We start from the raw sequence: 25,927 nt of genomic DNA, 5'->3' as shown, positions 1-25,927 counted from the left end.
TGGGATGTTAGCCAATTGGCAGTATGGAGATGCAGTGGAAATAGGGTCTTATGCATGCATGTATTAAAATGATCTATTTTCATAGGCATATTCATTTCAAATATGGCAAGTGGGAGCATCTCAGATGTGAAAAAACTGTATTTGGGCCCAGATGCATTAAACTTGCTGTGACTCATACTCCTCCTTAGAGACAGCAGTCCCAGGCAGTCCTACAGGTTCTGCTGCAAGGGCAGTGGAAGTGTTTCTTCCATTTAAGTACTTGAATAAAAGAAGTGTTATTAACTCAAAAATCATGAAAACCCACTCGCTGTGTTGGACCCATGAAGATATTATTTTAGCTGTCTTACCAGGCCTTTAAAAACATTTTAAAGGGAAATTGGAGTAAACCTACTTCGGGGTGACTATTTTAAACATCTCCTGTATGCTAAAGGCTTATTTTCTTTTGAACTGATGCACTGGCTTTTTAAAAATAGATTGCTTTGGACTGGTACAAGCATTCGTACCCTTCTGATGTTATGTCCTTGTCAAGCTTGTCATTTTGACATTGCATGCACTTTATATAAAACGTAAAATGGGTGAGGCAGCTGCTTTATGTCCAAAGTCCGAGTCTGGCTCATTGATTTAAATTTTTAAAATCTATGATCTCTTTGCCTCTCCATCAGCTAAATGTTTCAAGGGCAGAAAACTGAACCCAGCTAGGGGGAAAAAAAGGGGGAGCAGAAAATCAAAACTGCTTCCATGCTGCAGTGCTATTTTAAATGATTTTCCAGGTGCTGCCTTGAATTTTTGCATGTGCCGAGGGGGCACCCCAGGCTCCCCCCGTTCCGTGCACCAGCGTCGGTGCAGCGGGTCCCCCCCGCTCGCCCCTCGCTCCCCGCCGGCTTCACCCCGTATCACCCCGCCCCGCCCCTCGGCTCTTTCCGGAACCTCTCGGCTCTTCCCGGAACCCTTCGGCTCGCTCCGTCTGCAGGCGCTGGCGCCGCATGCGCCGCTTCGTGCGTTCGGCAGCCGCCGGCCTGCTCCCGGGCTCGGGTGGGTGGAGCCCTCCCCTCCCCGCCCCCCGCCCCCCGCCCCCCCTCGCCGCCACCGATCCTTTCCGAAGCTCTTCGGCTCTTTCCGCCAGCCGGGAGACCGTTCTGCGGCGCTGACGTCACCTCCGGCCACATTATAAAAAGGCCGGCGCGGGCGGCGCGCTGCGTCCTTATCGGAGGGGCGGAGGGCGCGGAGCCGGCCGGGCAGGACCCTTCGCACCGACCCGGTGAGGCGGCGGGCTCGGGGGGCGCCGCGCTCGGGGGCGGCCGAGGGCCGCGCTTCGCCTTTATCCGGCCGCGCTCGGGTAGATAGAGCCCCCCCGCCGCTGCCGCCGCCGCTGCGGAGACAGGTGTAGGGGCGCGCGCGCTCCCGCGGCGGCGGCGGAGGCTGCGGGCGCCGCGGCGCTGAGGCCGCCCTGCCCCGGCAGCCGCGGCTTCTGCCCTGGGGTTTGTTATCGCGGGCGGCCGCCTCGCCGCCGCCCGGGGTCTTTCTCGGGGAGGGGGGAGGGGCGGCGGGCTCCGCCCTGGGCAGCTCGGGGCCGCGGCCGGAATTTCATTCAGCGCCCTGGGGAGGGGATAGACGGGCGGGCGGATAACAGCGACGGCGAATCTGCGGCCGTGCGGAAGGAGCCGCAGGCACCCGCCTCGCCCGTCGCCTCCTTTTCCCCCCGGCGGCGAAGCGCTGCCTCCCTCCTGAGGTAAAACCGCGCGGGGCGGGCGGCGGCGGCGGCGGGGACCCGTTGCACAGCAATGGCTTCCCGGCGCCTTCGCCGGCGCAGCCCTGCCCAAGGTCAGGAGACGCAGCAAAGTGTGTGCGGAGAGGGGGGGAGGAAAGGGGGGATGGAGAGCCCTCTCCCCCGGGAGACAGGCGTCCCCGCGCGGTGACGGACGCGTAAATAGCTTCCCCCACCGGCACCGGCCAGCCCGGCGGGAAGAGGCTGGCAGGAATCCCTGAAATCAGCCCTGGCGACCCGTCGTCTTGCGTGTGCCGCTTCGGTGCGCAGGGCGAGCGCCGGGCTCCTCCGTGAGAGAAGCGGCGCTTGTTCCCCTGGGGAAGAGCCTGTTCTTCCTTTTGACAAAAGCCAAAGACACGACAGCCGCACATTTCTCTTATTTATTGCCTCCGTAGAGCTTAACCTGCTTAGAACGATATAAATCTACGTCGATGGGTCATAAATACGTACCAATGCGCTGATCGTTTGCCCTGATATTTAAGGAAAAACACAAGCGTTATCACTGTACGTTTTTCGGCTCGCCTGTGTTCCCAGTTCGGGATTTTTAGTAGCTGTTTTATGATAAAATAGCTGCGTTTTCCAGTCTTTAAAATGTACGTGACTGTTGAGCAGTCTCTCATACATATTTAAACAGGTTCTGAACAGCAGTTGTCTGGAGATGGCGAATGAACACGTTAGGAAAAAAGAGCCTGAAATGGTCCTGTATCTTTCTGGGAAAATTCTTGTTAAGCTTTCTGTTTGCAGCGAAGTGCCAGAAGATTCTGATGACTGCGTTCTCTGAAAGGCCTCAGTCGGGGTTTCAGATTTGTTCAAAACAAATATTAAATCACTTTGTGTGCCTTTATGCATTTAAATGCAATTAGCATATCAGTTTTTCCATGAAATCTCCATTTGTCATTATTTATAAATTGTGCACAGAAAATAATGAACAAAGAGGTTGAAAATAGGAAGCTTTCTGCTGCATTGTGTGCAGGATCCATAACCACAGTAATGGAATCATTAAGCTGTATAAAATACTTGAAACAGGGTAGCAGGTTACATTGTTCACATGAAGTAATTTATTTCCATTCCTGTTGGAAAAGAAATTGTACATCTGCATAGATCGCACTGAGGTTCAGTGGGCTATCTCTTTTTTTTGCTGTTGTTTTTAATCAAATTTGGATGTTATCCTTCATGAGCTCCTTGACTGGTGAATTTAAGCAAGCATATTTGTGTTTGTTTAAAAAAAAAGGATAGCAACAATAACAAAAATCTAGAATGTCAAAGAGTATCCTTAAAGCCTTATTTACGATTTTCTCCTGCATACAAGAAAGGAAGGAGAAGCTTTAAACCCTTTAGGAGAGGATGATACCTCTTGGTGCACAATTCTTAATTCTCAACTTTTACGTTTATAACTGACCCTAGTAATTTAATGCAAATAACTTAGTCTCTTTGTTGCCTTAATTTAACCTTTTTAGTGTATTTATATGGTTGTAATTGTTTTATTCATAAATACATTGCATTTTAGGGGAATTGCTTCCCCTATATCGGGGGAAATAATGTGAATTTCTCCCTCTTCTCCTCTGCATGGTAGTATAGCGTAGGAGTTTGTTTTTTCCATTCGTCCCTGGAGTGTAGGCAGCAGAAAAATGGGGTGGAGCAGACTGCAGATGCTGTTGATGGTGATTGCCAAGTGTAGTCCAGCAATGTGCTCCTGTTGCTGACCATGGATCAAATAAAGTGGCAAGCTGCCTTCTCGCTGCTGCAACCGATCCACATTAAGCTATGCAAATGCCACGGTAGATATGCACTAGCTTCAGCAAGCGCAAAGACACGTAACTGCAGTTGCCCACAAACTGTCTCAGGAATTGCAGTGTACTCATGGGGAAAATGCGGTTAGGGATGCAAGGAATTTTTCATCTTAAAAATTCAGTGCGTTAGGTCTACTTGGCTGTTGCCAGCTACATAACGATCCATCTCAAAAAATATTTCTGTCACAACTGCTACTTGTTCTTTTTTAACATGATAATTGAATGCGAATGTCTTTGTAGATATTTATATTTAAAACCTTCTCATTAAATTTGTTTGTGTCTTTAAATTAAGCCACCCTATTTTATTACTCTGTAGCAAGAAGTGTCATTTGCCAAGTCCAGATAACTTTACTTTTTGTTTCGACCTTCAGATTACGATACTATATTTTTAAATTAACTGGAAAGGTTAGTACGTACCAATGTCAGTTTTAATTAAGTTTTACTGCTGATAATTTTAACCTTTTTCCATGGGGAAGTCTGCCTCTCACAATAGCTTGTGTAACAGTAACTCCAGATCGTTATATGTGGTGAGGAACCAAAAGGACGGTGTGAAGTGTGTGCTGTGACTGAATATGTATTTTGAAGAGGAAGAAGAAAAATTAAACTATGTCCTTACCTAGTAGTTAGTTAAATGTTATCTTGATTTCCCCCTCCCTTTTAGACTCTGCATTCCTTCATCATGTTGTCATCGTTTCGTAAAGTCAAAGTCCAGGTATTTTACGTAATGCATGAAGTGTCATCGCTTATTTATTTGCCTGCCTTTATTGCAGTGACCCATTTGTAACAAAAAGCCATTCATCTGAGAATTTGAACTGTATAGGGCACAAAAATGTAGCAGATGCTTTATTTATACTTCAGTGTTGATTCTGATCTGTCTTTCCTCTAATACTTCAGATTTCCCAATTCCTTTCTGTGATGCATGATGTGTGAACATTTTGTAGTTATAGTTCAGTATGATCAGCTGTTGATGTGGATTGATTTTCTTCTAAGAGATTTTTTGCTTTAAAGAGTTCTTGAGTGATATCTTCTTAGTTATAGCTTCTAAAAATTGACCACGATATGGCTTACACTGTAGAACATTATACATTTAAATTTGGATACCTGTTCCTGCATCTGTAGAGTTTTCCGTTCAATGATGGTAAAATAAGTAGGATGGATGCATCAAACTTTAGTTGGATAATACAGGCAGCTAGATTTTATTTTGAAATAATAGTAATATAAATGTCTATACTACAATTAAAACTATAGTGAAAGATGGTAGGAATGGAAAGCGCTGGGGTTAATTGTACAGTATCACGTTATTTGTAAGCTTTGGATTTCTGCAATGCAGTCAAGGTAATTTGCTTTCTCAGGAGCTTCAGTGCAGAGTGCAGTCCCTGCCAGCTCTGCGTAGTTTCATCAAAGGTCTGGGGTGATATTAAAAACAAACTAAAACCAAAAAAACTTGTACATAAAGGCATCAAATTTAGATAGGCAATTTAGCTGTGTTATACAGCTTCATCAACTTAGGTGCTCTTATGTGACTAGTAGAATTAAAATTAAAAAAGTAAGTGCCTAAAAATGAATACACTTAATGATCTTCCATATTTCACAAGTACTTAGTTAAGGCTGTGCACAAACCCTCAAATCAGCATAAATCACTAGCTTTGCAGCCTGCTTAATTCACATGTAATTTACACTTTTTGATTGCTGTAGTTTCTTGTGTCCCTGTAATAAATCCATAGATTTTGGGACATGTTTGAATTTTACCTGCTCTGTGGTTAGTTTGTATGAACGTATAGCATTAACCGGTGACTTCAACACATCTTGGGTTTTTATATTGCTTTGAGTCTTTAGGTGACTTTTCTTAACAGTAACCAGGAGTATTTGGACCTAGGGTTTTGCTGCAGATATTCCACCATTGAGATTTCTTTATTTTTGATTTTAATTTATAACAAACAAAATTACTGGTTATTAATTTCTTCTCAGTAGCATTTAAAATATGTAGTATATGGTATATGATACAATACCCTTCAGTTACTTCTTTGTAACACAATATGCTCTTGCAATTCCCTTTGTAACACCAGGAGCTAGTGTCCCTGCTATGGGTACTTTTCAGAAGCGCTGTTTTATTTATCTGAAGTACTGGTGCAAACTGAGCACTAAACCAGGCAGTAATGGTGTTTCCGTGCTTGAGACGGACATAGCGGCTTACTTCTTATCTAGCGTTTTGAGGAAGCTGTGAATGGAGCAAATGAAAGTCGGAGAAGTGTATGCTATTTTTTTTCCTCTGTTCTTTCCTTATAAAGATTATTTTCATATCCAGTGTTAGAATTCAAGCTCTTTTGCTTAAAAAAACAAAAAAAAATCGGCAATTCATATTCTCCCTCAAAGAGGGAGGCAAGAGAGAGTAGCCAATATCCGAGTTAAGTGCCCTTTTGACAGGGCTTACGGTGCCTAATATTGATGAGCGGAAAAAAGTGCATCAAGTTGCTCTGTGTGTGCATGTTTGGGAAGCAGGAGGAGGAATATTACTCATATTACAGGGTATTGCTAGGAGCACGTATGCTGAACACGCATAACGCGTCAGGACTTGTTTCGAGTAAACGTCATTATTTTACTACATATTAAGATAGTGATCTTTATATACTGATATCTGATTGCTTGTCAGGCAGAGTAGTTTAATTCTTTAAGCTTTGTGTAATTGTTTTAAAAATATGCCAAAATCTTCTATATAGCACTTGACGTCTTTTGCGTTCAAGTTTTTAAATTCCTGAAAACATGTTTTGGTAAGGGAAATGCTGGCAGATCCGATGTGTGTCTGCCCTGACAGCGTCGCTGCAATTCCTATTTAACCCCCCCTTGATACAACTGTTTTCTGAACTTGAATGATGTTGCTGACATCATCGTTGTTGCACTGCGGTGTCTTTAAATATCCGCAGCTGTATATTCCCATTCAAAAGTCCAGCGTACCTTTTATATAATTTTTCTGGGGAAGGTGGGCATTTTGTATTGAAGGGTGAGAGTAATAGATTAATAGATAAGTCTTTTTTGTTTTGTTTTGTTCACCTCCCAAATTGTATTCCACTTTTTGATGTTTTTGGTAAAACCACCACCCCAATGGAATAGTGCAAAGGAGCACTGCTGATTGATTTTGGTTTTTGTTGGTTTTTTTTTTTAGATAGACTCAAGCTGATTAGCAGTTTTCTAAAGTTAGTTTTACAACATAAAAACGTCATGGCAATTCCCTTCGAAGCAGTTAAGGCAGGTGTGCTGGTTTGGAGACGTCTTTTGGGGGTAATGTCGTAGCTCCGTGGCAGGCCGAGGTTTTCGGTAGGAAACAGCCCCGTTAGTTCAGCCTCCCTGCGCAGCCTGGAACTTTCGCTGGGCCTGACCTTATCGGCTGGGCGCAGGCTGCGCCGGGAGGGGCCGCCCGCGGCAGCGAGGTGGGGAATGGCGCTGCGCCCGCGGCCCGCGCCGGAGCCCGTTACCCGGCACAGCCCGGGTGTTCACGTGCATCTGAATTTAAACAGCATTTTTCACGCTGAAAGCATAAAGCCTAACTTCTTGGTAGGGGTCCTCGCGGTAGGGTGGCAGCGGTGCGTCGTAGAGGAAGGTCGATGCCTCTTAATGATGTAAGCGAACCGCGAAGCTTTAGAAACGTGTTGGGGATGACTTCATTTTGAGAGGGGTACTGCAGTTGTAGCACGAAAGCATTGGATACAGACTGCATCATTCTGCAGCATCGATGACTTTTGAGTTCAGAGCTCCCTAGTGACTGCTGATCGCGTTTTGGCAGAGCACAGACTTGCTGACGTCAGCTGATCTGCTGCAGGAAAGAACAGTCTATTATTGCTAGACCAAAGCACTTCTTTTACAATTGACTGGCTCGACTTACTGTAGTTATAAAAAGAGTCTTTCTTTTAACAAATTCCAGCAGAAAGATGAGCCAGATTGCATGGCAAGAGGCCATTACAAAATGTCTTCTATTTGTAAATAATATATAGATATATATTTTTAATTATTTGGACTGTGGAGGACATTTCTAATAGTGAAATGTAAGTTGACAGCAAAAGATTTTACTGTGTTCCAAAGACTAACTAGGGTTTCATTTTTTCCAGTAACGTAGATAACCAGAGTAAACAGAGAGGTAGGATATGGCTGCATAATGCATTTAGACTATCTGCAGCTTTGTTCTTCGTGAACACAATTTAATAAATAAATAAATAAATCTTGGCCAAATCCAGACACAATGTAACAGCACAGAAAAGGAGGTTTTTAGCCATAACTTAGTCATATTTTACTCACTTGCTATCTTTCTGGAGGGAAAAGGTTATGTTTGAAACAGCGTTGAAAAAAACAGCTAGTTTCTTAGGAAAGTGAATCTGTAGCTGAGCTCAAGTTACATTCAGGATTTTGATCTTTAAATATTAAAGTATGCTAATCGAGTGTAGCCTTTGGTACCGCTGTCAGGTGAAACTTGGACTTCATTGATATAACACAGTCCACACAGGCGGTTTTTGCCTTGCCCTCTCCTGACAGTAGTGAATGAAACGCCCAGGCTTGGATGAGAAAACACGGCTGAGTTTTCTTTCCTTCCTTAAACTGCCGCAATGCAGTTGGGGCTCAGAGTTCACTGGAGTAACAACTGCTGCTGAGATGGCTGTCCTGTTGCAGGGTGTGACTACGGGAAGAGAGCTCTGGAATGTGCAAATTCGCCCCCGTATGTTCCTTTCTATCAGATGGTCCCTTTGCAAGTGCCGGGATCCAAACAGAAAACACAAGCATATAGATAGTTTCCCAATCAACGGAATTTTTCACAGAATTGTGCAAGATAGGTGTCTAATTAAAGTGTGCAGCTAGCGACTAAATAACAGTTTCTTGTTTAACAGCACGTTTTAGAGATTGCCCATCTTTCTCGATATGCAGTTACACTTGGTTTCTTTTTTATTATTGATATGATTGAAGCTTACATTCAGCTTGATGCTTACCGAATTTATAATAAAAGTAGTGAGCTATACATGTAAACACTTGTACATCAAGGCATTAATTGTCTAATTGTTCCAGCACAGAATATTTGTTGCAACAGCTTCTTGATGTGCATAGTGCGTTAAACAAGTAAATATTCAAACTCCAATGACAATAACGAATACTGTTTTCAATTTGTGTTACAACTCTGTTCTAATGCATAGGTGTCTCATTGAAAATCAAATTGTCTTTGAAAGTTTAAGAACTGAAAATTAAAGGTTATTACACTTCTGTTAGAAAGTAGATGAAGCAGAACAGTAGTCATTTCTTTGCTGTCTATGGTAGCAATAACAATTTTTTTAATGTATAAAGCAATGCAAGAGGATTTTCAGTCAGTGGTCAGAGAAGGATCATTAGTTATACAGAATGCTCTTTAAATTCCTTTTCGTTTTTTTAAGGGGTCTATGTGAGCATGCTGTATTGGCTTTTGAAAGATTATGTAGGGAGTGACAGGTTTACTTTATAACTTTGAGAGAACAGAGAGGATACACGCACACACACATGTACGTATATATCTATATGCACACACACATATGCATACCTGTACAGAGCAATTAGCTGTTCTTAAACAACAGTAATATTCTTCTTGAAGTTTTTCTAAAACCACAATTTTAAATAAAATATTTCCAGATTTCCTGCATTTGTATGAGATATATTTTTATATATACACACACACATATTTTTAAATTTGTATTAGACACTTGCATGCTGCAGTTTGAGATGACATGGCATTTGTATTGCGGGATAGATAGGCCACAACCATATTTTACAAAACAAGTAGATGCTAAACGCCTTTGTAAGTATTTCCTTTCTCATGATTTTTTTTGCTAGAAGCATGTTTTTATATTTGTCCATGTACACGTGCACACACACGCGCACGCACACATGCACAGAGTAAGACTTGAGTAAACTACATGTGAGTTTAGAAAACAGGCTTTTCTTGCACAGATCTCTTCCTACGCTACTTTTGTTTTATATTACAAGCCAAATGTTAACTGAGTTTTTTTTGGCTTTCAGAAAATGGATCCAAGCGGTGTAAAAGTGTTGGAAACAGCAGAAGATATCCAAGAAAGGCGCCAGCAAGTTTTGGACCGTTACCACAGGTTCAAGGAACTATCTTCTCTAAGGCGCCAAAAACTTGAAGATTCCTATCGATTCCAGTTTTTCCAGCGTGATGCAGATGAGCTTGAAAAATGGATCCAAGAGAAACTCCAGATAGCATCTGATGAAAATTACAAAGACCCAAGCAATTTACAGGTAAGTCCTACTCCCGTTTTATGTTTTTATACAATTAAGGCATATCAGGTCAACTAGAGTAGACAGAACAAATGCTCAAGTGGACCTTGAATGGAGAGTGATGAAGAGACATGGATGCAAATACCCATGGACCTGCAAAGTGTTCTTCAAAAGCCTGACTTCTTTGCTGATATGATTGGAATATTTCAAATAATGGATTAGACACTAAATCAGCATGCAAAAAGTTACTCAGCGCAATGTAGTGAAAAACCAGCCTTGTTTATTTCTAGAATTTGTTGGGCACTTTAGCTCTATAAATCAACGTGAATTAATTCTTATTGTTTCCACAAAAAAAAGATGTTTGTAGAAAATTAACTTGTGTGGGTGGGACTAACTGAATGGGCTCCCAAATGTTTGAACGCTCTGAAGTAAAAGAGCAAACACAATAATGAACTAACTAAAATTGGGATGTTTGAATCCACCTGTGAAGCATATGGTACAGCTATGATTTTAGCTGTGCTATTTTCTTGTTTGTTTGAGTTGGTACTAAATCTTTGCATGAAATGCACTTAAACTTTAATGCTGGGAAATGTGGAGGAGGGCTGTGCACCAAACCTTAGTCACGTTCTTTGATGTTTTACTTTTAGGGGAAGCTACAGAAGCACCAAGCCTTTGAAGCTGAGGTTCAGGCCAATTCAGGGGCTATCGTTAAACTGGATGAGACTGGAAATCAGATGATTAATGAGGGGCATTTTGCATCAGAAACCATAAGAGTGAGTTTTAAAACTTTTTTGCCTCTTAAGTTTTTTTTCCTTCAACAATTTGTGTGGATGATATGGATAACTCTAAATTTTAAAACGCTCTTTAAATTCTACAGGTATTTGATTAGTAAAATCACGGGAGAACTTGTATTTGTAAAACTTACAGGTATTTTTCTCTTTCACTGAGCACCTAGTTCATATCTTTTTTTGGAACCGATTCTTAAACGAAATATCTGCCTACAGAGTCCGGGAACTTGGACTGGAAAATTGTCAGTAATTCAATAACATGTTGAAAAGTACAGGTCAAATGATGAATTCTACTTGTGGTTCTTCCCAAGACATCACACTATCAAGAAGCAGCAAATTCGCAAGGCCCCGTGTCAGGGGTCTTGGGCGCTACATTTTTTGCTTGTATCATTATGGGTAATACAAGCAGCCACGTCAATAAACTTCAAAGATCTTATTTCTGTTCCCAAACTGTAACCCAGATCACATCTTTGGTGATTTTAACATTTTGTTTGAATTGTACTGGCCATACATCTGATTCTCCTTGAGTTTGTGTTCCTCAGCTTTTCTAAGACCTCTAAGTACTGTACTCTCCCTGCTCGGTTTATCCAGCTGTAAACATCTCTTAGGACAGCTACTTCCATGACAGCAGGAAATAAGCTTTCTTCAAATCCTCATGAGATCTATTGTTGGGTTTTTTTGTTTTGTTTTGTTTTTTCCTCCCCTTCTCTTAGAATCTCCTGACCTGTGTAATGCAATGACAATTCTGTTTAAAAAAAATCTTTGCTGCTACACTAGATAAGTTTATATTTGACCAAATTTGGATGACTCACTATTTTAAAAAGTCCAAATAAGCTAGAAATTTTAATTGACGACTTAACTTGACAATTGCCCTTACCCCTTCTCTTATTTATTCTCATTTTTCTCTAGACAAATTAGTGTTTCTTTCCTATTCCTGGGGATGCTTTACACAGACACACACACACACACCTCACTAGTATATGGTTATTTTTATTTTCCTTCCATCAACTTCTTTTCTAGGACTCATTTTCTTAAATCTGTTTCTGGGCCCTTGGTAAGTTGTCTCAGTATTGGTTATAGCTGCATTTTCTTTAATGCAAAAAAGTGTTTTAAAGTTGTTTAAAGCTCTTTCCTTTACAAGACTTGGATGTGAGCTTGTATAACTTCCCAAAAAGAGGACTCCTGTGATATTTTTGTGGTGATTATCAAACTCACTGATACTTTATTTCATTGAATATAAGAAAAGGGTGGTGACTAACAAAAGCAGAAATGTTTTTTTATGCATCATGTAATAAAGCACTCTAAACTAATCCTTATTTTAGAAATCTCATTGTGCAAGTGCATTTTGATCATGTAATCAGTACTGCAGATGGGAAAAATGTTTTCAGTTGGGTGCTCTTAATAATCTTGTGTCTTGGCTCTGCTCTTCAATGTAAGTTCTTATTCATGTTCTGAGTGGTAATTTGTCTTTTAACGGTTTAGTCTTTCACGCCATACAGGACTGCACAGCGTCCAATAGTAACTGCTACCCAAGTTGGGTGCCACATACGAGTAGGTGAAACTTCTGGCTGTGCAGTGCAACTTTCCTTTGCAATGTGTGCTTTCTTCCATTGCCGACAGTTTGCGCTATGATTTGGGGCAGTGCTGGGAATTCGAGTGGTGTGAGCTGTTTCTTTCCTTGAAACCTACATAATTGAACTTTCTAAATAGATGAAATAAGTGCCCGCCCATGTTAGATGTTCAAAAGCTTCTCTAGCATGACTTTCAAGTTTCAGATCTCGATGTGCGAAGCATTATAGATGATGGGTGGAGCAGATTCTTTCCTGTTTTGCAAGTTGTGTGTCTGTGTGGGAGTGTAGTTTTTTTTTCTAATCGTCTGTAAGGTTTATGGTCTCTCCCAGATGTTTTGGAAGGCAGAGTGCAGCCAGAGAGACTCAGTGTTAAAACTAGTAATTGCTCCTAGTGTTTCAGTATTATATTACTCAATAGTGTTGACTAAATATGTTAACTGACTAGTGCTAAGAGAAATGGTTAGCAAATATTGTAAAGTGGTACAGGTTTGACTTGAAACATAATGTGTGGTCTTAAATAAAAATAAATCCAAAAATGGAGAGAAGACTCGCTTATCGGGAGTTGACTTCCATTTAAAAGAATGAGCATTTGATGGGGATAGCAGCAGTTTTTTGTCTAACTTCACTCTAGCATAGAATTATAATCAATTTTATCTCAAAATGTTTACCCCATAAATAGTTATGTAAACATAACTATTTGATAGCTTCATTAACTAACAACAAGTGTTTAAATACTCAGTTCAGTGATTTCCAACTTGTGTGTTCTACTCCTCTGTTATATCATCTTATATCCTTTGAAAGCTAATGACTGGAGATGAAACTGCTATGTGGTTTGTCCACCCTTTGTCTAAAGTAAGGTTTAGGAACATTCAAAGGAGATTTTTCCCAAAGTTTAAGGACAGGGAATATAACTGCTCTGCAAAATGTAATCTTCCTTGAAACAGGATTTAATATCAACATCCTATCATTCTAGACTCGACTGCAGGAGCTTCACCGACTATGGGAATTACTACTGGAAAAAATGAGAGAGAAGGGAGTCAAATTGTTGCAAGCCCAAAAGCTGGTGCAGTACTTAAGAGAATGTGAAGATGTCTTGGACTGGATCAATGACAAGGTATATTATTATCTGCCTTTACTGTATTTTTGACGGGAAATTTGACTTACTGCGTGGAAATTTTTTATCAACATTTTTGCTGTAGTTCAGGTAGTCACCAGAGAGCTCTTGAATGTGGATACACATTTTATTGAGGTTATTTGTATTGTATAAGCAATAGATATGCAAACCATTATTCTTTCTTTTGCAGCCACAAAAAAAGGTATTAGACTGAGTAAGAGAGAAATTGGTATTTGGAGAGCATAATTAAACATAATCAATTCCCTCCTTTGCTTTAAGGAGACCTTCATATTTCTCATAGTAATTGTAACCAAGTTTCCTGTTAGGTGAAATCTATAGCATGTAAAAACAATTTTTTGTAATAAATGTTTTAAATGAGCTGTTGGAAAGCGACCAGCCTAGCCACCAAACAGTGTGTACATAATTACATATGATTGGAATATCTTTAGATATACGTTGTAAGGACATTTCCTGCAAGAGAACTGTTTGCTTTTGACTTCTTTGAACTCTGAAGAAACAGACCACAAACCACAATATTGAGTAAAAAAGCCACAAAATGATCATCCTGGTTTTCTTAATAAAGGCTTGCTATTTTGTGTCACTGTGGGTTGGAACTGTAAATCCTACATAACTGTTGCTGAGTATGACAGTGCACTTTTCGTAAAGAAATCTCAGATTGGGAGCCTACAGCAATTATCCATAAATAATCTAAAAATGTAAACAAATTCTTGTCATTGTGTGTTCTCCTAAATAGTATGGCCAGTTATTTTGTTGCTTTGAAAAATATATATATATTTTTTTTCCCCATGCATATTTTCTTTCAGTAATTTAGGTTGTTGTAGGAATGATCATCATGCACAGAACACAAAACATGATAGAGAAATTGATAATACTCAGTTACTTGAAAAATGAATAAAAGCAAACAAGATAGAAAAACAACCCCCTTAGTGAACTTGGATGTTTTCCATAATAAAGGAAAGGTGTTTTTATTTGGGAGGGTAGGGTGTGTGGAGGGGTGTTGTCTTTTTTTTTTTTTTCCAGGGATAATTTTGTGGGAATATCATGCTAACTTAAGGTGTCATTTTAAAATGGCCTTTAAAACGTAAGGATTGTAACTATCTTTGAACTATTTAAAATGAGGAGAATTTGCCTCCTGAGTCCTGGTAGTGATTTCTCTTAGGTTATGCTGAAATTGACTTTTTTCCTCAATGTGCTAGGAAGCAATAGTGACCTCAGAAGAGCTTGGCCAGGACTTGGAGCATGTGGAGGTTTTGCAAAAGAAGTTTGAAGAGTTTCAGACAGACCTAGCAGCTCATGAGGAAAGAGTAAATGAAGTGAACCAGTTTGCTGGTAAACTTATCCAGGTAAATGGTCATGTGTGTTGAAAATGTCTCCTGGCAAGTCGGGAGACTTGTTCTTCTGCCCTCCTCCTTGTGTATTGGATGTCTGTAGTTTATTCTCTGTGTGCCTAGAGACCTGCCTATCTTAATCTTGAATGGGTGTCATTCAGTTCACTCATTCTTCTTCTGGGCAGCTTGAATAACTCTGCCTCAGCTGAGGCAGTTCCTGCAAATGTGGAGAGTAGTAATTTTGTAAGTGAAACTGTCATATTTGAAGTTAAATGTATTTCCCCTGGACACAATTAATATATCTTCTGTTCTTGTATATCATCTGGGGCTTGGGCAAGGTTGGAGACAGGGCAGGAAGTATTGTGCTATAGCTACTGTTTCAGCCCTCTTTAGGTTGACTAATTAGTGCATAGAGAAACATAGGCTATTGGAAGAGTATTGCATATTTACACTATTGTTTCGGGAGAACCATAGATAGGACTGAGAGATCAGATGGAAAGTGCAGTAATTATACATTGATCTCTTGGAAAATATGGGTGTTTCCAGGATTTGCTGATAGATACAAAACCACAGAACATATGAAAATAACATTTTTTCCATTGCTCACTAGGAACAACACCCCGAGGAAGAACTGATAAAGTCCAAACAGGATGAAGTTAATGCAAGCTGGCAGCGTCTTAAGGGGCTTGCCCTTCAGAGGCAAGGAAAACTCTTTGGGGCAGCTGAAGTTCAGCGCTTCAACAGGTATGAACGTGGTTGGGTCTACTAAAGTGGTGTAATACTTGTGGTGATGATCGCTTGTAGTGATGTCTAATGATACATTCAGCTACATATACTATTATGAGAAGAGCCTACCATCCTCTGTTATGTTTATGCTTTACTCTTTATGACTCTGTGAAGGGAGGATCTTGTTGTTCTAAAATTTACTTAGAATAATTGTTCTGATTTAGCTTTTCAAAACTCTGTGATTCCAGTCATCCTTGCTAGGTGACAGTTTTGCCACCCTTTCCTCTGAGAGCTGCTTTTCCTAATTCCATCCTAGATGAGCATCAAAAGAGGTGGTCCTCTGCTGTTCACGGCATTTTGAAATTTGCTGGAATGAAGGTGGAGAAAGGGCCTTGGTCCAGTGTGGGAAATGGGCCTATTAGGTGATGGTGTCCAGCGGTGCTGTAATTTCTTATTTGCATCTGATGACACCATCAGAAAAATGGCCAGCCAATACACTTCAGGGTTTAGCCTATCTTTTGAGATTTCCTTAAAAAAAGGATGATTGTAGTTGGCTGCAATGTTGATATATGCATTTGTATTGCCAGTAAGTCTGTGGTAAGTGAAAACATCCTGCTTTCTTACCCTCCCCATAAAAGATCGAGTGCATTCAATTTGTGCTCCTTTTTGAAGGGATGTGGATGAAACTATCAGCTGGATTAAGGAGAAGGGGCAATTGATGGCCTCAGATGATTTTGGCAGAGACTTAGCCAGTGTGCAGGCTTTATTGCGTAAGCATGAAGGTCTGGAAAGAGATCTTGCAGCTCTGGAAGATAAGGTACCCATATGAAATTCATTTTACCTACAACATAAACTATTTAACTTGCTTGTAATAGGCTAGAAGCTTACTCACTGTTTGTGACGGGGTCTAGGTAAAGGCTCTTTGCGCAGAAGCTGACCGTTTGCAGCAGTCTCACCCAATAAATGCCTCTCAAATTCAAGTGAAACGGGAGGAGCTGATTGCCAACTGGGAACAAATCCGAACGCTGGCAGCGGAGAGGCATGCTCGCCTTAATGACTCCTACAGGTAGGAATGCTGTCTTGCTGAAATGACTTCTTTCTTCCTTACTCAAATTTGGTAGAGGGCTGTTGGAAGGAGAAGAAAGGGAGATAATTTCCAAAGTTTTTGGATGATTCTGGTGTTTTCAGAAACACAGAGTTTTGTTCACTAAATTATATTTTTCAGTGACTTCTAATAGTGAAAAAAATATTTATATGAAAAACACATCTATGGCTTTTGGTTGTTCTCTGGATATGGATTATGAAAACGGACACCAGGTTTTAGGACATACTCACCTTTTTTCCCATCTGAGTTGATACTTGCATTCTGAAGTACATTATGTGACTTTTTTTTTAAGAATATGCATGTTGTAAATCTGTTCACTATGGAGTCATTATTCTGTGAAGTATGATGTATTGTTTTGATGTATTGTCCCAGACTAAAAGAAATACCAGTCTCATCTGTGATAGTTGCTTTGTTGTGGGATTTTTTTCCTCATCCAGTCTTGTTCCTATACAAATCTGGTTGTCTAAGAAACATAAATTGTTAGATCATTGTTAAGAAGTCATACTAAAAATAAACTCATCCCAGTATGATGGTTAGTTTACATACTCTCTGTTTTTGTTTGTACTATTTTTTCTCTCCCATGATGCAAGATTGGTGGTAGTAGCCCACAAAATAATCATTTTTTTTTTGCCTTCGCTGTCATAATCTCTTCAGATCAATTAACAGCAAATTTAAAAGGCAAACAGAAAGAGATCACATTTGCTGATAAGTGTTAAGCAGATGCCGAAGGCAAAGAATAGTGAAGACATACTGAAAGGAATCTGAGAATTTGTTTGCCTTTTTTTTTTTTTTTTTAATTTTTTTTTTTGACTGAGGCGTGTGCAGTTGAAATTTTCTGTCAGTCTCTCCCTGCCACTTCTCCTCTCCCTGCCCCCATACGCTGTGTTTGTCACAGGAGCGGTGCTGTGCGCCATCCTGAAACATTCTGCTCAAACTGTCTTTTGATTTCTGTTGCCTTCAACACGCAGACTTGTGGTTAGGAATATGCCGTTTACTTTCAGTATAGGTTATATGCAAAACATGTACTTGAGAAATAGCAAAAGTTATCTCCCTTGATTTTAAACCCAGCATTTTCCTAACTTTAGAAGACTTCTCTCTTGAATTGAGGGCACATTTATTTACTTAATATAATTGCTTTTTGGTATTGTCTTAACTTGTTCCTATCTGAGGAACAGCTTTTACATTTGTAATTCCTTATCTTTGGAGTTGAGGATAGCGAAACTATGCAAACAAATGATTCCCAACCATTTTTCCTTTTGCTTTCCCCAGGTTGCAGCGCTTTCTTGCAGACTTCCGTGACCTCACTAGCTGGGTGACTGAAATGAAGGCCCTAATAAATGCTGACGAGCTTGCCAATGACGTGGCTGGAGCAGAAGCCCTTCTAGATAGACATCAGGAACATAAGGTATACTGCTTAGACAGTCAAATCTGATCAGTAATGCTCAAAGACCAATTTGTATGTCTAACACAATCTCTGAATCAGAACTGGTAATGTCGTATCACTAGAATCCTTTGATCATGCAACTAAAAACACTAGATTGCTAACTGTTCTGATTTAAGATTTTTTTACTTTATGGTTCTTGATAGTGGGTAGATACACCCACTGTTTAAGTGTTAAGTGTAAGTGTTTAAGAATGCTTATGATAATATTTTATTAAAAATAATTAGACCTGACAGCAGTCACTTGGGCTAATGACTTTTAATTTCCCATCATGAGGGATTACTCTAAATAAGCAGCAAGAATGTGACTTGACACCAACCTTTAGTTTCTGTTTAACATATGAATTTATACTTGCCTTGCATCTGCTCTGCAAGATAATACATTTGATTCTAGTTTCCATGTTCAGTGTAATGTATTTAAAGATGATTAAATGTTTATCAGTCAGGTATCCAGACTGTTGTCTCTGTTATTTTCATTAGCAGTCTAGCAACAGCATGCTATTTTCAATAGCAGTCTTCATGTTCTGACACTCTAATTTAAGATAAATTTTGAAAATGGCTTATTCACATCCCCTTCCATAGGGAGAAATTGATGCCCATGAAGATAGCTTCAAATCTGCTGATGAGTCTGGTCAGGCTTTGCTTGCCGCTGGGCACTACGCTTCTGATGAAGTTAAAGAAAAGGTAAGTTGGTCAACTGGAGAGCAAGATCTCCTAGAAGAATTTTAAGTCGTCTCATTCTTCTGTGTCCCTTAAATTAAAAGTTTATTTCTTGTTAAGATCTTAAGCTGCAAAGTATCATATCTCTAGGTTACAGAGCTTTTTTCATTAACTTAAGTAATGTGTGCAAGCTGAGAAAAGGTTCACGCTATCTGATGATGATGGTGTCAGTAACAGGAGAATGATTCTATTACCTGAGAGGTCATTCTCAGTCCTCTGTTAACCACCTTTTTAAAGTTCCAACTTGATTTTACATTGAGATTGTAATGAGCCAGTCTGTTAAATTAAGTGATTATACATGCCTCTTCCCAATCCCTTAGCTAACCATCCTCTCAGATGAAAGATCTGCCTTGCTAGAACTATGGGAGCTTCGCAGACAACAGTATGAACAGTGCATGGACCTGCAGCTCTTCTACAGAGATACTGAACAAGTTGACAACTGGATGAGCAAACAAGAAGTGAGTGCATATCTTTGAACTCTCCAGATACGGTTGATTTTCATTTCTGACTAGTTTTCTGTGGACTTTGATAAATGGCCTTTGTCAGTGGTGGTGACTGCCGCTATACATGCTTTAGTGAACAAAATACTTTATAGAGTTCCAAGCTGCCCCAAAGACTTTTTCCATCTAATGCTAGAACTATTAGTTGTGATGAATTGGCTTGAGATTGCTTTTATGTGTGCTAACATAGTTTTTGAATAGGAAGCTAAAAAGAATTATTCGGGATCTTTGGTTTTTAGAGGTGTACAAAGAACACTATCCCAGTATATCATCCTTCACTTTCCTATAATGTCATATGTTAGTAAATACCACTGTCCGTACTTGAGTTGACTTTTAGAGCAGCTGAGGATGGAAACATAAAAATCAGTGATGTGTTTGTTTCTTTACTGTAGGCATTTCTGCTGAATGAAGACCTTGGTGATTCTCTGGATAGTGTTGAGGCCCTTCTAAAGAAGCATGAGGACTTTGAGAAATCCCTAAGTGCCCAAGAGGAGAAAATCACAGTAAGACATTTACATTATGCGATCACCAAATAGGCAAGAAATAAAAATAAGTAAATGTATCGATTGGGTAGGAGACACTGCTGGGGGAATGACAGAGGAGGATGGAGTTTGCTCTGGAGAATGATCCGCTGTGATAAATGCGACGTATGTATTCTCTGTAAAATGGAACACTAATAGTGGAAAAGGTAGGATAGGGCTTGCTTGCTGTCTCAGAGATCTGAGTAACCCAGTATTTGCATATCATGGCAGCGCATATATGGGTGATAAATTGTCAAAAATCTGCCTTCATCCATATATGAGATGATGGTGCAGATGAAGAATTTTAAGAGTAGTTATCTTAATGCCTGTCTGTTAATTATACTGTGGTAAACTTTCAAGAACTAATTTACTAAGTAAACTTGCACAAACAATTTTTGTTATATCAAGTGAATGGAAAACTCTTTTGTCTTTAGGCACTAGATGAGTTTGCTACTAAACTGATTCAGAATAACCATTATGCCATGGATGATGTTGCTACACGCAGAGATGCTGTAAGTATTAAAAATAGTTTAAGACTTCAGACTTTAAATAATGTTCTGTTTTTTTATTTTAAAAGTTATGAATACAGTGAAGAAGTAATAAACATACGGTACAAGTCAGTGGAGCTCTCCCCAAAGTAGAGATACAGTGGTGGTTCTTACGAGCTTAAGAATTTAGTAGTCTTTACTTTTTTTTTCAGCTGCTGAGCCGCCGAAATGCTCTTCATGAAAGAGCTATGTACCGCCGTGCCCAGCTGGCAGATTCTTTCCATCTGCAGCAGTTTTTCCGGGACTCTGATGAGCTAAAGAGTTGGGTTAATGAAAAAATGAAAACCGCAACAGATGAGGCTTACAAGGTAAAAACAAAGTTGAATGCCTGAATAATTTTAAGGCAATGTCAGCCAAAATGTTGCTGATGTAGGCAGTATTAATGCAACAGAAGGAATTGTGAGTTCTCCCTGACCCCAAGAAGGATTGTCTCATCATGATTCACTTGTGCTCATTCAATAGCTTAAATGTTCTCATTTCACAGGTGTGTTTGTGGCAGCAATTCCTCTGATGACATCTTGGCCTGTATATGAATGTAGTCTAATTTTTAAAATTCTGCAGAGATTTATAGATACTAATTCTAGGCTGAAAGGTTCTTTTTCTTTCTTCATCTGTAGGATCCATCAAACCTGCAGGGTAAAGTTCAGAAACATCAGGCTTTTGAGGCAGAACTTTCTGCTAATCAGAGTCGTATTGATGCACTGGAGAAAGCTGGCCAGAAGTTGATTGATGTCAATCACTATGCGTCTGATGAAGTGGCAGCTCGCATGAATGAAGTTATCAGCTTGTGGAAAAAACTTCTGGAGGCCACTGAGCTCAAAGGTAAGACCTACTCAGGAGAATATGGACAATGCTTCTTCTAGAGAGTCTGGCCTGGAGAAGACTGGAAGTGAAATGAAGTGGAAAACTCAAATCTTCCTTTCCTCTCATCATTCTGTCTCACTCAGGAATAAAACTGCGTGAAGCCAATCAACAGCAGCAGTTCAATCGCAATGTGGAAGACATTGAGCTGTGGCTGTATGAAGTAGAGGGACACTTGGCTTCCGATGATTATGGAAAAGATCTTACTAATGTTCAGAACCTTCAGAAGAAACATGCCCTTCTGGAGGCAGATGTTGCTGCCCATCAGGTAAGGACAACAGTCTTTCTTCCTTCCCTTTGAGATCTGCTCACCTGAAAATATTCTCTCCAGAGACCTTAGGAGATAGTAGTAAGAATTTGTATTTGCATGAAAAATTTGTAGTTTCAAGCTTTACAGTTTATTTATCAGAATAAATTTTGAACTGAAGTGTAAATTATATGTCTCTAGGAATATCTTCACAACTTTGACAAAAAAAATTTTTTTTAAAGTAAGATACTTGTATATTGTTACCTGCTGGTGGCACAGCATTGTCCTGTGCAATGATGCTTCCAAGAACCAAGTATGGGCTTAAGAAGATACGCTGCACTTTGCCTGGGAAATAATTCCTCCAAATCACTTGGACTTAGACTCTACATTTGCAAACAGCTTATTCCCATTCGATTCACTTTCATATAGCTCTGTTTTGAAAATGGGAAGGGAAGGGAAAACAGATAATTATTTTTAAATGTAGAACTCTACAGCAAGTGGTTCCTACCTTTGCAGATGGTCTTTAGGGGAACTAAATCCACAGCAAAAAAATCGATAGAATTTATATTCCAGCAATTGTTAATTTTCAGTTGAAAAATGGCTTGTCCTGGCTATTCCCGAACTCAATTAACATATCTGTAAAGTTGTAATTTCAAAAAAAACTTTTGTATCTTTCTTTTATGAAATTGGCAGATTAAAAACAATTGTGTTTCATCTGCTGAATATTATTCAGGACATAATTATTGCCCAGAATTATTGCACTGACAATGTGCAGCTGAGATTCTCTTCCTCTGTCACAATATAAAGCATTATCTAAGACCTGAATCTATCTAAGATACTGTCTGAATGTTTTCAGTCCCTGAACATAGCAAGCATAATAAAAGCCTTGAAATGTTACCGTGATTCTGACCTAATGCTGTCATTGTATTGATTTTAGGATCGTATAGATGGCATTACCATCCAGGCACGCCAATTCCAAGATGCTGGACACTTTGATGCTGACAACATCAAGAAGAAACAAGAAGCTTTAGTAGCTCGTTATGAAGCCCTGAAGGATCCTATGGTAGCTCGCAAGCAGAAACTTGCAGATTCTCTTCGCCTGCAGCAGCTTTTCCGTGACATTGAGGATGAAGAGACCTGGATTAGGGAGAAAGAACCTATTGCAGCTTCAACAAACCGAGGTTGGTCCATCCTGATATCCACAGGATTTAGATGATGAAATTGCTCCATTATAACTTGTCTCTTTATAGGATGTTCTCTGGCAATTTCTGAAACATTTATTTTAAGTAATGGTGCCTGGAATTACCTATTTGCTGTGACCCATGGTTCTTTTCCTGTTACATTATTTGTACAGTTCTGGTGGGTAACTCAATTTTCATAGTGCTCTGTCTGGATTGTGATAATACTTCTTCTGCAAGTTAGTCTGCCAATGGTCACAGCTTCCTTAAAATTTTTGTTTAGTCTAAAGACTCTGAATTATCTGACTAACTGTCTTGTATCTTTCAGGGAAGGACTTAATTGGTGTCCAAAATCTGCTAAAGAAGCATCAGGCTTTGCAGGCGGAAATTGCAGGCCATGAGCCCCGCATTAAAGCAGTCACCCAGAAGGGAAATGCTATGGTGGAAGAGGGTGTGTCTCAATATTTTAATTCTTTCTATTTCAAAAATGCAAAATTCTTTGTACTGTGCTTTGTTCTCTGACCCTGTACAAATAAGCATCACTGCTTGTTTTTATCTGGGCTTTTAAGAGTCCTGTATTCAGGAACTTTGTGCCTGTGATATTTGGCCTGTGTTTTGGAGAAATGTATTAAAGGCTTGTATCTGTGATACACAATCATAATGCGGGAAATAATCCTGCCCAAAGACGGTGAGAGCCAGTCATGTTGTTATACAAGTACGCATCTTTATTTTTGACTTGGCATTCTTAACTTCTGGGATTCAGAATGCTTGTCTGAAATAATATTTGTCTGCTGTAGAAACTCTGCTTCTGGAAAGAGATGACCTCTCCTGTTTCATCACTGAGAAGAAATGTTACAATGTAGCTTGTTTTGTTCTTAATGATTCAAATATTCCTAGTACAGTTTGATTGACAGGTACAGTGTTTTCCAGCCTGTGCCAAAAGGACAAGCTGAATTATGCTTTCATTATTCTAGTCAGAATAGCTAGATAGGTTTACAGAGGTCTAACTTCTGTGACTTTTAAGAAGTGCAAGTGACGTTTTTGTCTGTATTATTCATATCTCTAAGTTCTTCAGGGCCCTCTCTCTTTACCTTTCTGTACCTAGGACATTTTGCTGCTGAGGATGTGAAAGCCAAACTGAATGAGCTAAACCAAAAATGGGACTCTCTGAAAGCTAAGGCATCGCAGCGTCGACAAGATCTAGAGGATTCCCTACAAGCTCAGCAGTACTTTGCTGATGCTAATGAGGCTGAATCCTGGATGAGGGAAAAAGAGCCCATAGTAGGCAGCACAGATTATGGGAAGGATGAAGACTCTGCTGAGGTGTGTAACACTGTTGTATGAATCAGTTTTGCACATGGAGAGCATGGACTTTGTCCAGTGGTAAAGAAAGTAAGGTGCTGTGCTGATTTCGGAACTCCTATGAAAAAGGGTGGAAGATTCTTGCTTCAAGCTGCATTTTGGGTCAGAGTCAAAAGATGATAATAGTCGTTTTCTGTCTTAGTTGTTATTTTGCATGGTATTTTGCTGCTCAGTATATTAAACCAATTGCAAAGAAAATTTGCATTTGTGTGCACTGTATTATAGGATTTTCATAAAGTGTAATGAGATTAATACCAGTAAATTGTTAATGTGATGTTGCATTTCATTGAGTTCAGTTTTCAGTAATGCACTGGATCTGAAAGTCATTTTATTTAATCTAAGAGTTATTTTACTGGTATTATTCTGTGGCTGAAAGCCACGTTCCAGACGCTGCAGGCTGACAATTGCATCGAAAATAAGTGTAGTTTAAAGGCATGATTTCAGCCTTATGCTATTTCCAGAGTGATATGTTGTAGCCCTGGTCAGAACGAAAGAATGCTTCTGAGATAAGGTAGAGGAAAGGCCCCAGAAGCATTACGGCCACTATCCAGCCTGTGAATAAATAGAAGTAGTTATTCTCATGAGAGTCACAAGACTGTGGCAGCTTTGAAGAACCCACATTCCCCATATGTGGGACCAAAATACGTATTTTAAAGCCCAGTAGCATTTGTACAAATGGCTAGGTGTACATGTTGTTGTTATCATTTGGTTTCAGGCTCTTCTGAAGAAACATGAAGCTTTGATGTCTGATCTTTCTGCTTATGGCAGTAGCATACAGGCACTCAGGGAGCAGGCCCAGTCATGCAGGGTAAGGAAAGATGCTAATCATGTTGCTAAAATTCTTGGGTCAGCAAAAGGTAAAGAAAAAGCTTAATAACAGTTGTCGTTGAGAACTTACTGCAGACTGTACTTTATTTTCCCATAACTAAGTTAGTGGTCTTTTTTTTTTTCATAATCATAACAGGCAGCTATGTTGCACTGGAAGAAAACAGCATAATGTGGTGGTTTTCAAGGTTTAAGTCCAGACAGCACCTAAAACAAGCCTGTCTTGCATATATTTCAACAAAAATCATTTAAAAGCATTACAGTAGTTTTAACTAAGGCTAAAATATTTTTTAGGACAATTACATTGATTATAGCGAACATCTAACAATTTCTATACCTTAACTTATTTTTCTTCTGCTCTGTCTTTGTTAGCAACAAGTTGCTCCCACAGATGATGAAACTGGAAAAGAGCTTGTCCTGGCCCTCTATGATTACCAGGAGAAGAGTCCCCGGGAGGTGACTATGAAAAAGGGAGATATCCTGACCCTACTCAACAGCACTAACAAGGTGTGCTCTTACCTTCTGGTTTTCTGAGCTGCTTGGCTCACTCAGTTTTGTGTATTTGTCTGAGTAGTGTTTTTAAACAAGAACATTCAAAGAAGTGAAAGCATTTGCACGTATAGTCCATGTTCCCTTTCTGCGCTTTGGCATGCCTCTTCAGCTCGTTCCCGTGACTCCCTTGTAGGTGCCAGCTTTTCTAAATCGGATAAACAACATTGTTTTCATATGCCATAGGGCATGTGTCTGTGAGGAAAACTTCTTTACCCACTGTAGAGGATTTTTTGACCAAAAACAAGGGGAGAATTGGGAGTAAGACCTAGATTCTTCAAAACGCAGTTTGTTTGAAATGACCTCTGTAAAAAGAGCAAACTGTTAAGATCGTTGATGGTTTTCCTGTGTTAATAGAAGCCTCTAACTTCCCAACTTTCAGCTTCAGACCCTGCTTTATGCTTGCCTAATGCCGGTCGCGTTTTTCTTTTTGTTCAGGACTGGTGGAAGGTGGAAGTTAATGACCGTCAGGGCTTTGTACCTGCTGCCTATGTGAAAAAACTAGATCCTGCCCAGTCTGCATCCCGAGAGAATCTCCTGGAAGAGCAAGGCAGCATAGCGATACGACAGGAGCAAATTGACAACCAGTAAGGTCTAACTGATAAGATATGAGAACCAGCCAGCACTTGCTGGCTTAGCCTTTGCCTTTCACATATGCCAGAAGTTTAGGTTGATGTATCTTACACTAGAGAGGAATTAAATGGAGCAAAACTGGGGGCTCCTTT

The 25,927-nt window shown here is 40.0% G+C and overlaps 1 protein-coding gene across 13 annotated transcripts in view; it reads left to right on the top strand.

The window, feature by feature from the left end:
- Positions 1-1,153: 1,153 nt before the first annotated feature.
- Positions 1,154-25,927, top strand: part of SPTAN1 (spectrin alpha, non-erythrocytic 1) — a 53,171-nt gene continuing 28,397 nt past the window's right edge. For 6 of the 13 annotated variants that reach the window (XM_026059604.1, XM_026059602.1, XM_026059607.1 and 3 more), the window contains exons 1-22: positions 9,580-9,819; positions 10,446-10,571; positions 12,069-12,137; positions 13,131-13,271; positions 14,489-14,635; positions 15,231-15,364; positions 16,019-16,163; positions 16,258-16,412; positions 17,721-17,856; positions 18,474-18,575; positions 18,932-19,069; positions 19,504-19,614; positions 20,067-20,144; positions 20,333-20,488; positions 20,798-21,002; positions 21,128-21,309; positions 22,226-22,469; positions 22,795-22,917; positions 23,572-23,789; positions 24,544-24,636; positions 25,026-25,160; positions 25,641-25,789. In XM_026059604.1, the coding sequence (XP_025915389.1) occupies positions 9,583-9,819; positions 10,446-10,571; positions 12,069-12,137; positions 13,131-13,271; positions 14,489-14,635; positions 15,231-15,364; positions 16,019-16,163; positions 16,258-16,412; positions 17,721-17,856; positions 18,474-18,575; positions 18,932-19,069; positions 19,504-19,614; positions 20,067-20,144; positions 20,333-20,488; positions 20,798-21,002; positions 21,128-21,309; positions 22,226-22,469; positions 22,795-22,917; positions 23,572-23,789; positions 24,544-24,636; positions 25,026-25,160; positions 25,641-25,789 (3,224 nt within the window). In that variant the 5' untranslated portion in view covers positions 9,580-9,582. Of the gene's footprint in view, positions 1,259-9,579; positions 9,820-10,445; positions 10,572-12,068; positions 12,138-13,130; positions 13,272-14,488; positions 14,636-15,230; positions 15,365-16,018; positions 16,164-16,257; positions 16,413-17,720; positions 17,857-18,473; positions 18,576-18,931; positions 19,070-19,503; positions 19,615-20,066; positions 20,145-20,332; positions 20,489-20,797; positions 21,003-21,127; positions 21,310-22,225; positions 22,470-22,794; positions 22,918-23,571; positions 23,790-24,543; positions 24,637-25,025; positions 25,161-25,640; positions 25,790-25,927 lie in introns of those variants that run through there. The other 7 variants (XM_026059612.1, XM_026059611.1, XM_026059608.1 and 4 more) reach the window with 2 other exon arrangements.

Source organism: Apteryx rowi, unplaced genomic scaffold (genome assembly GCF_003343035.1).
Source record: "Apteryx rowi isolate R43461 unplaced genomic scaffold, aptRow1 scaffold_16, whole genome shotgun sequence".
NCBI lineage: Eukaryota > Metazoa > Chordata > Aves > Apterygiformes > Apterygidae > Apteryx > Apteryx rowi.
The sequence above is the reverse complement of the archived record's forward strand: the minus strand, read 5'-3'. Positions and strand labels throughout refer to the sequence as shown.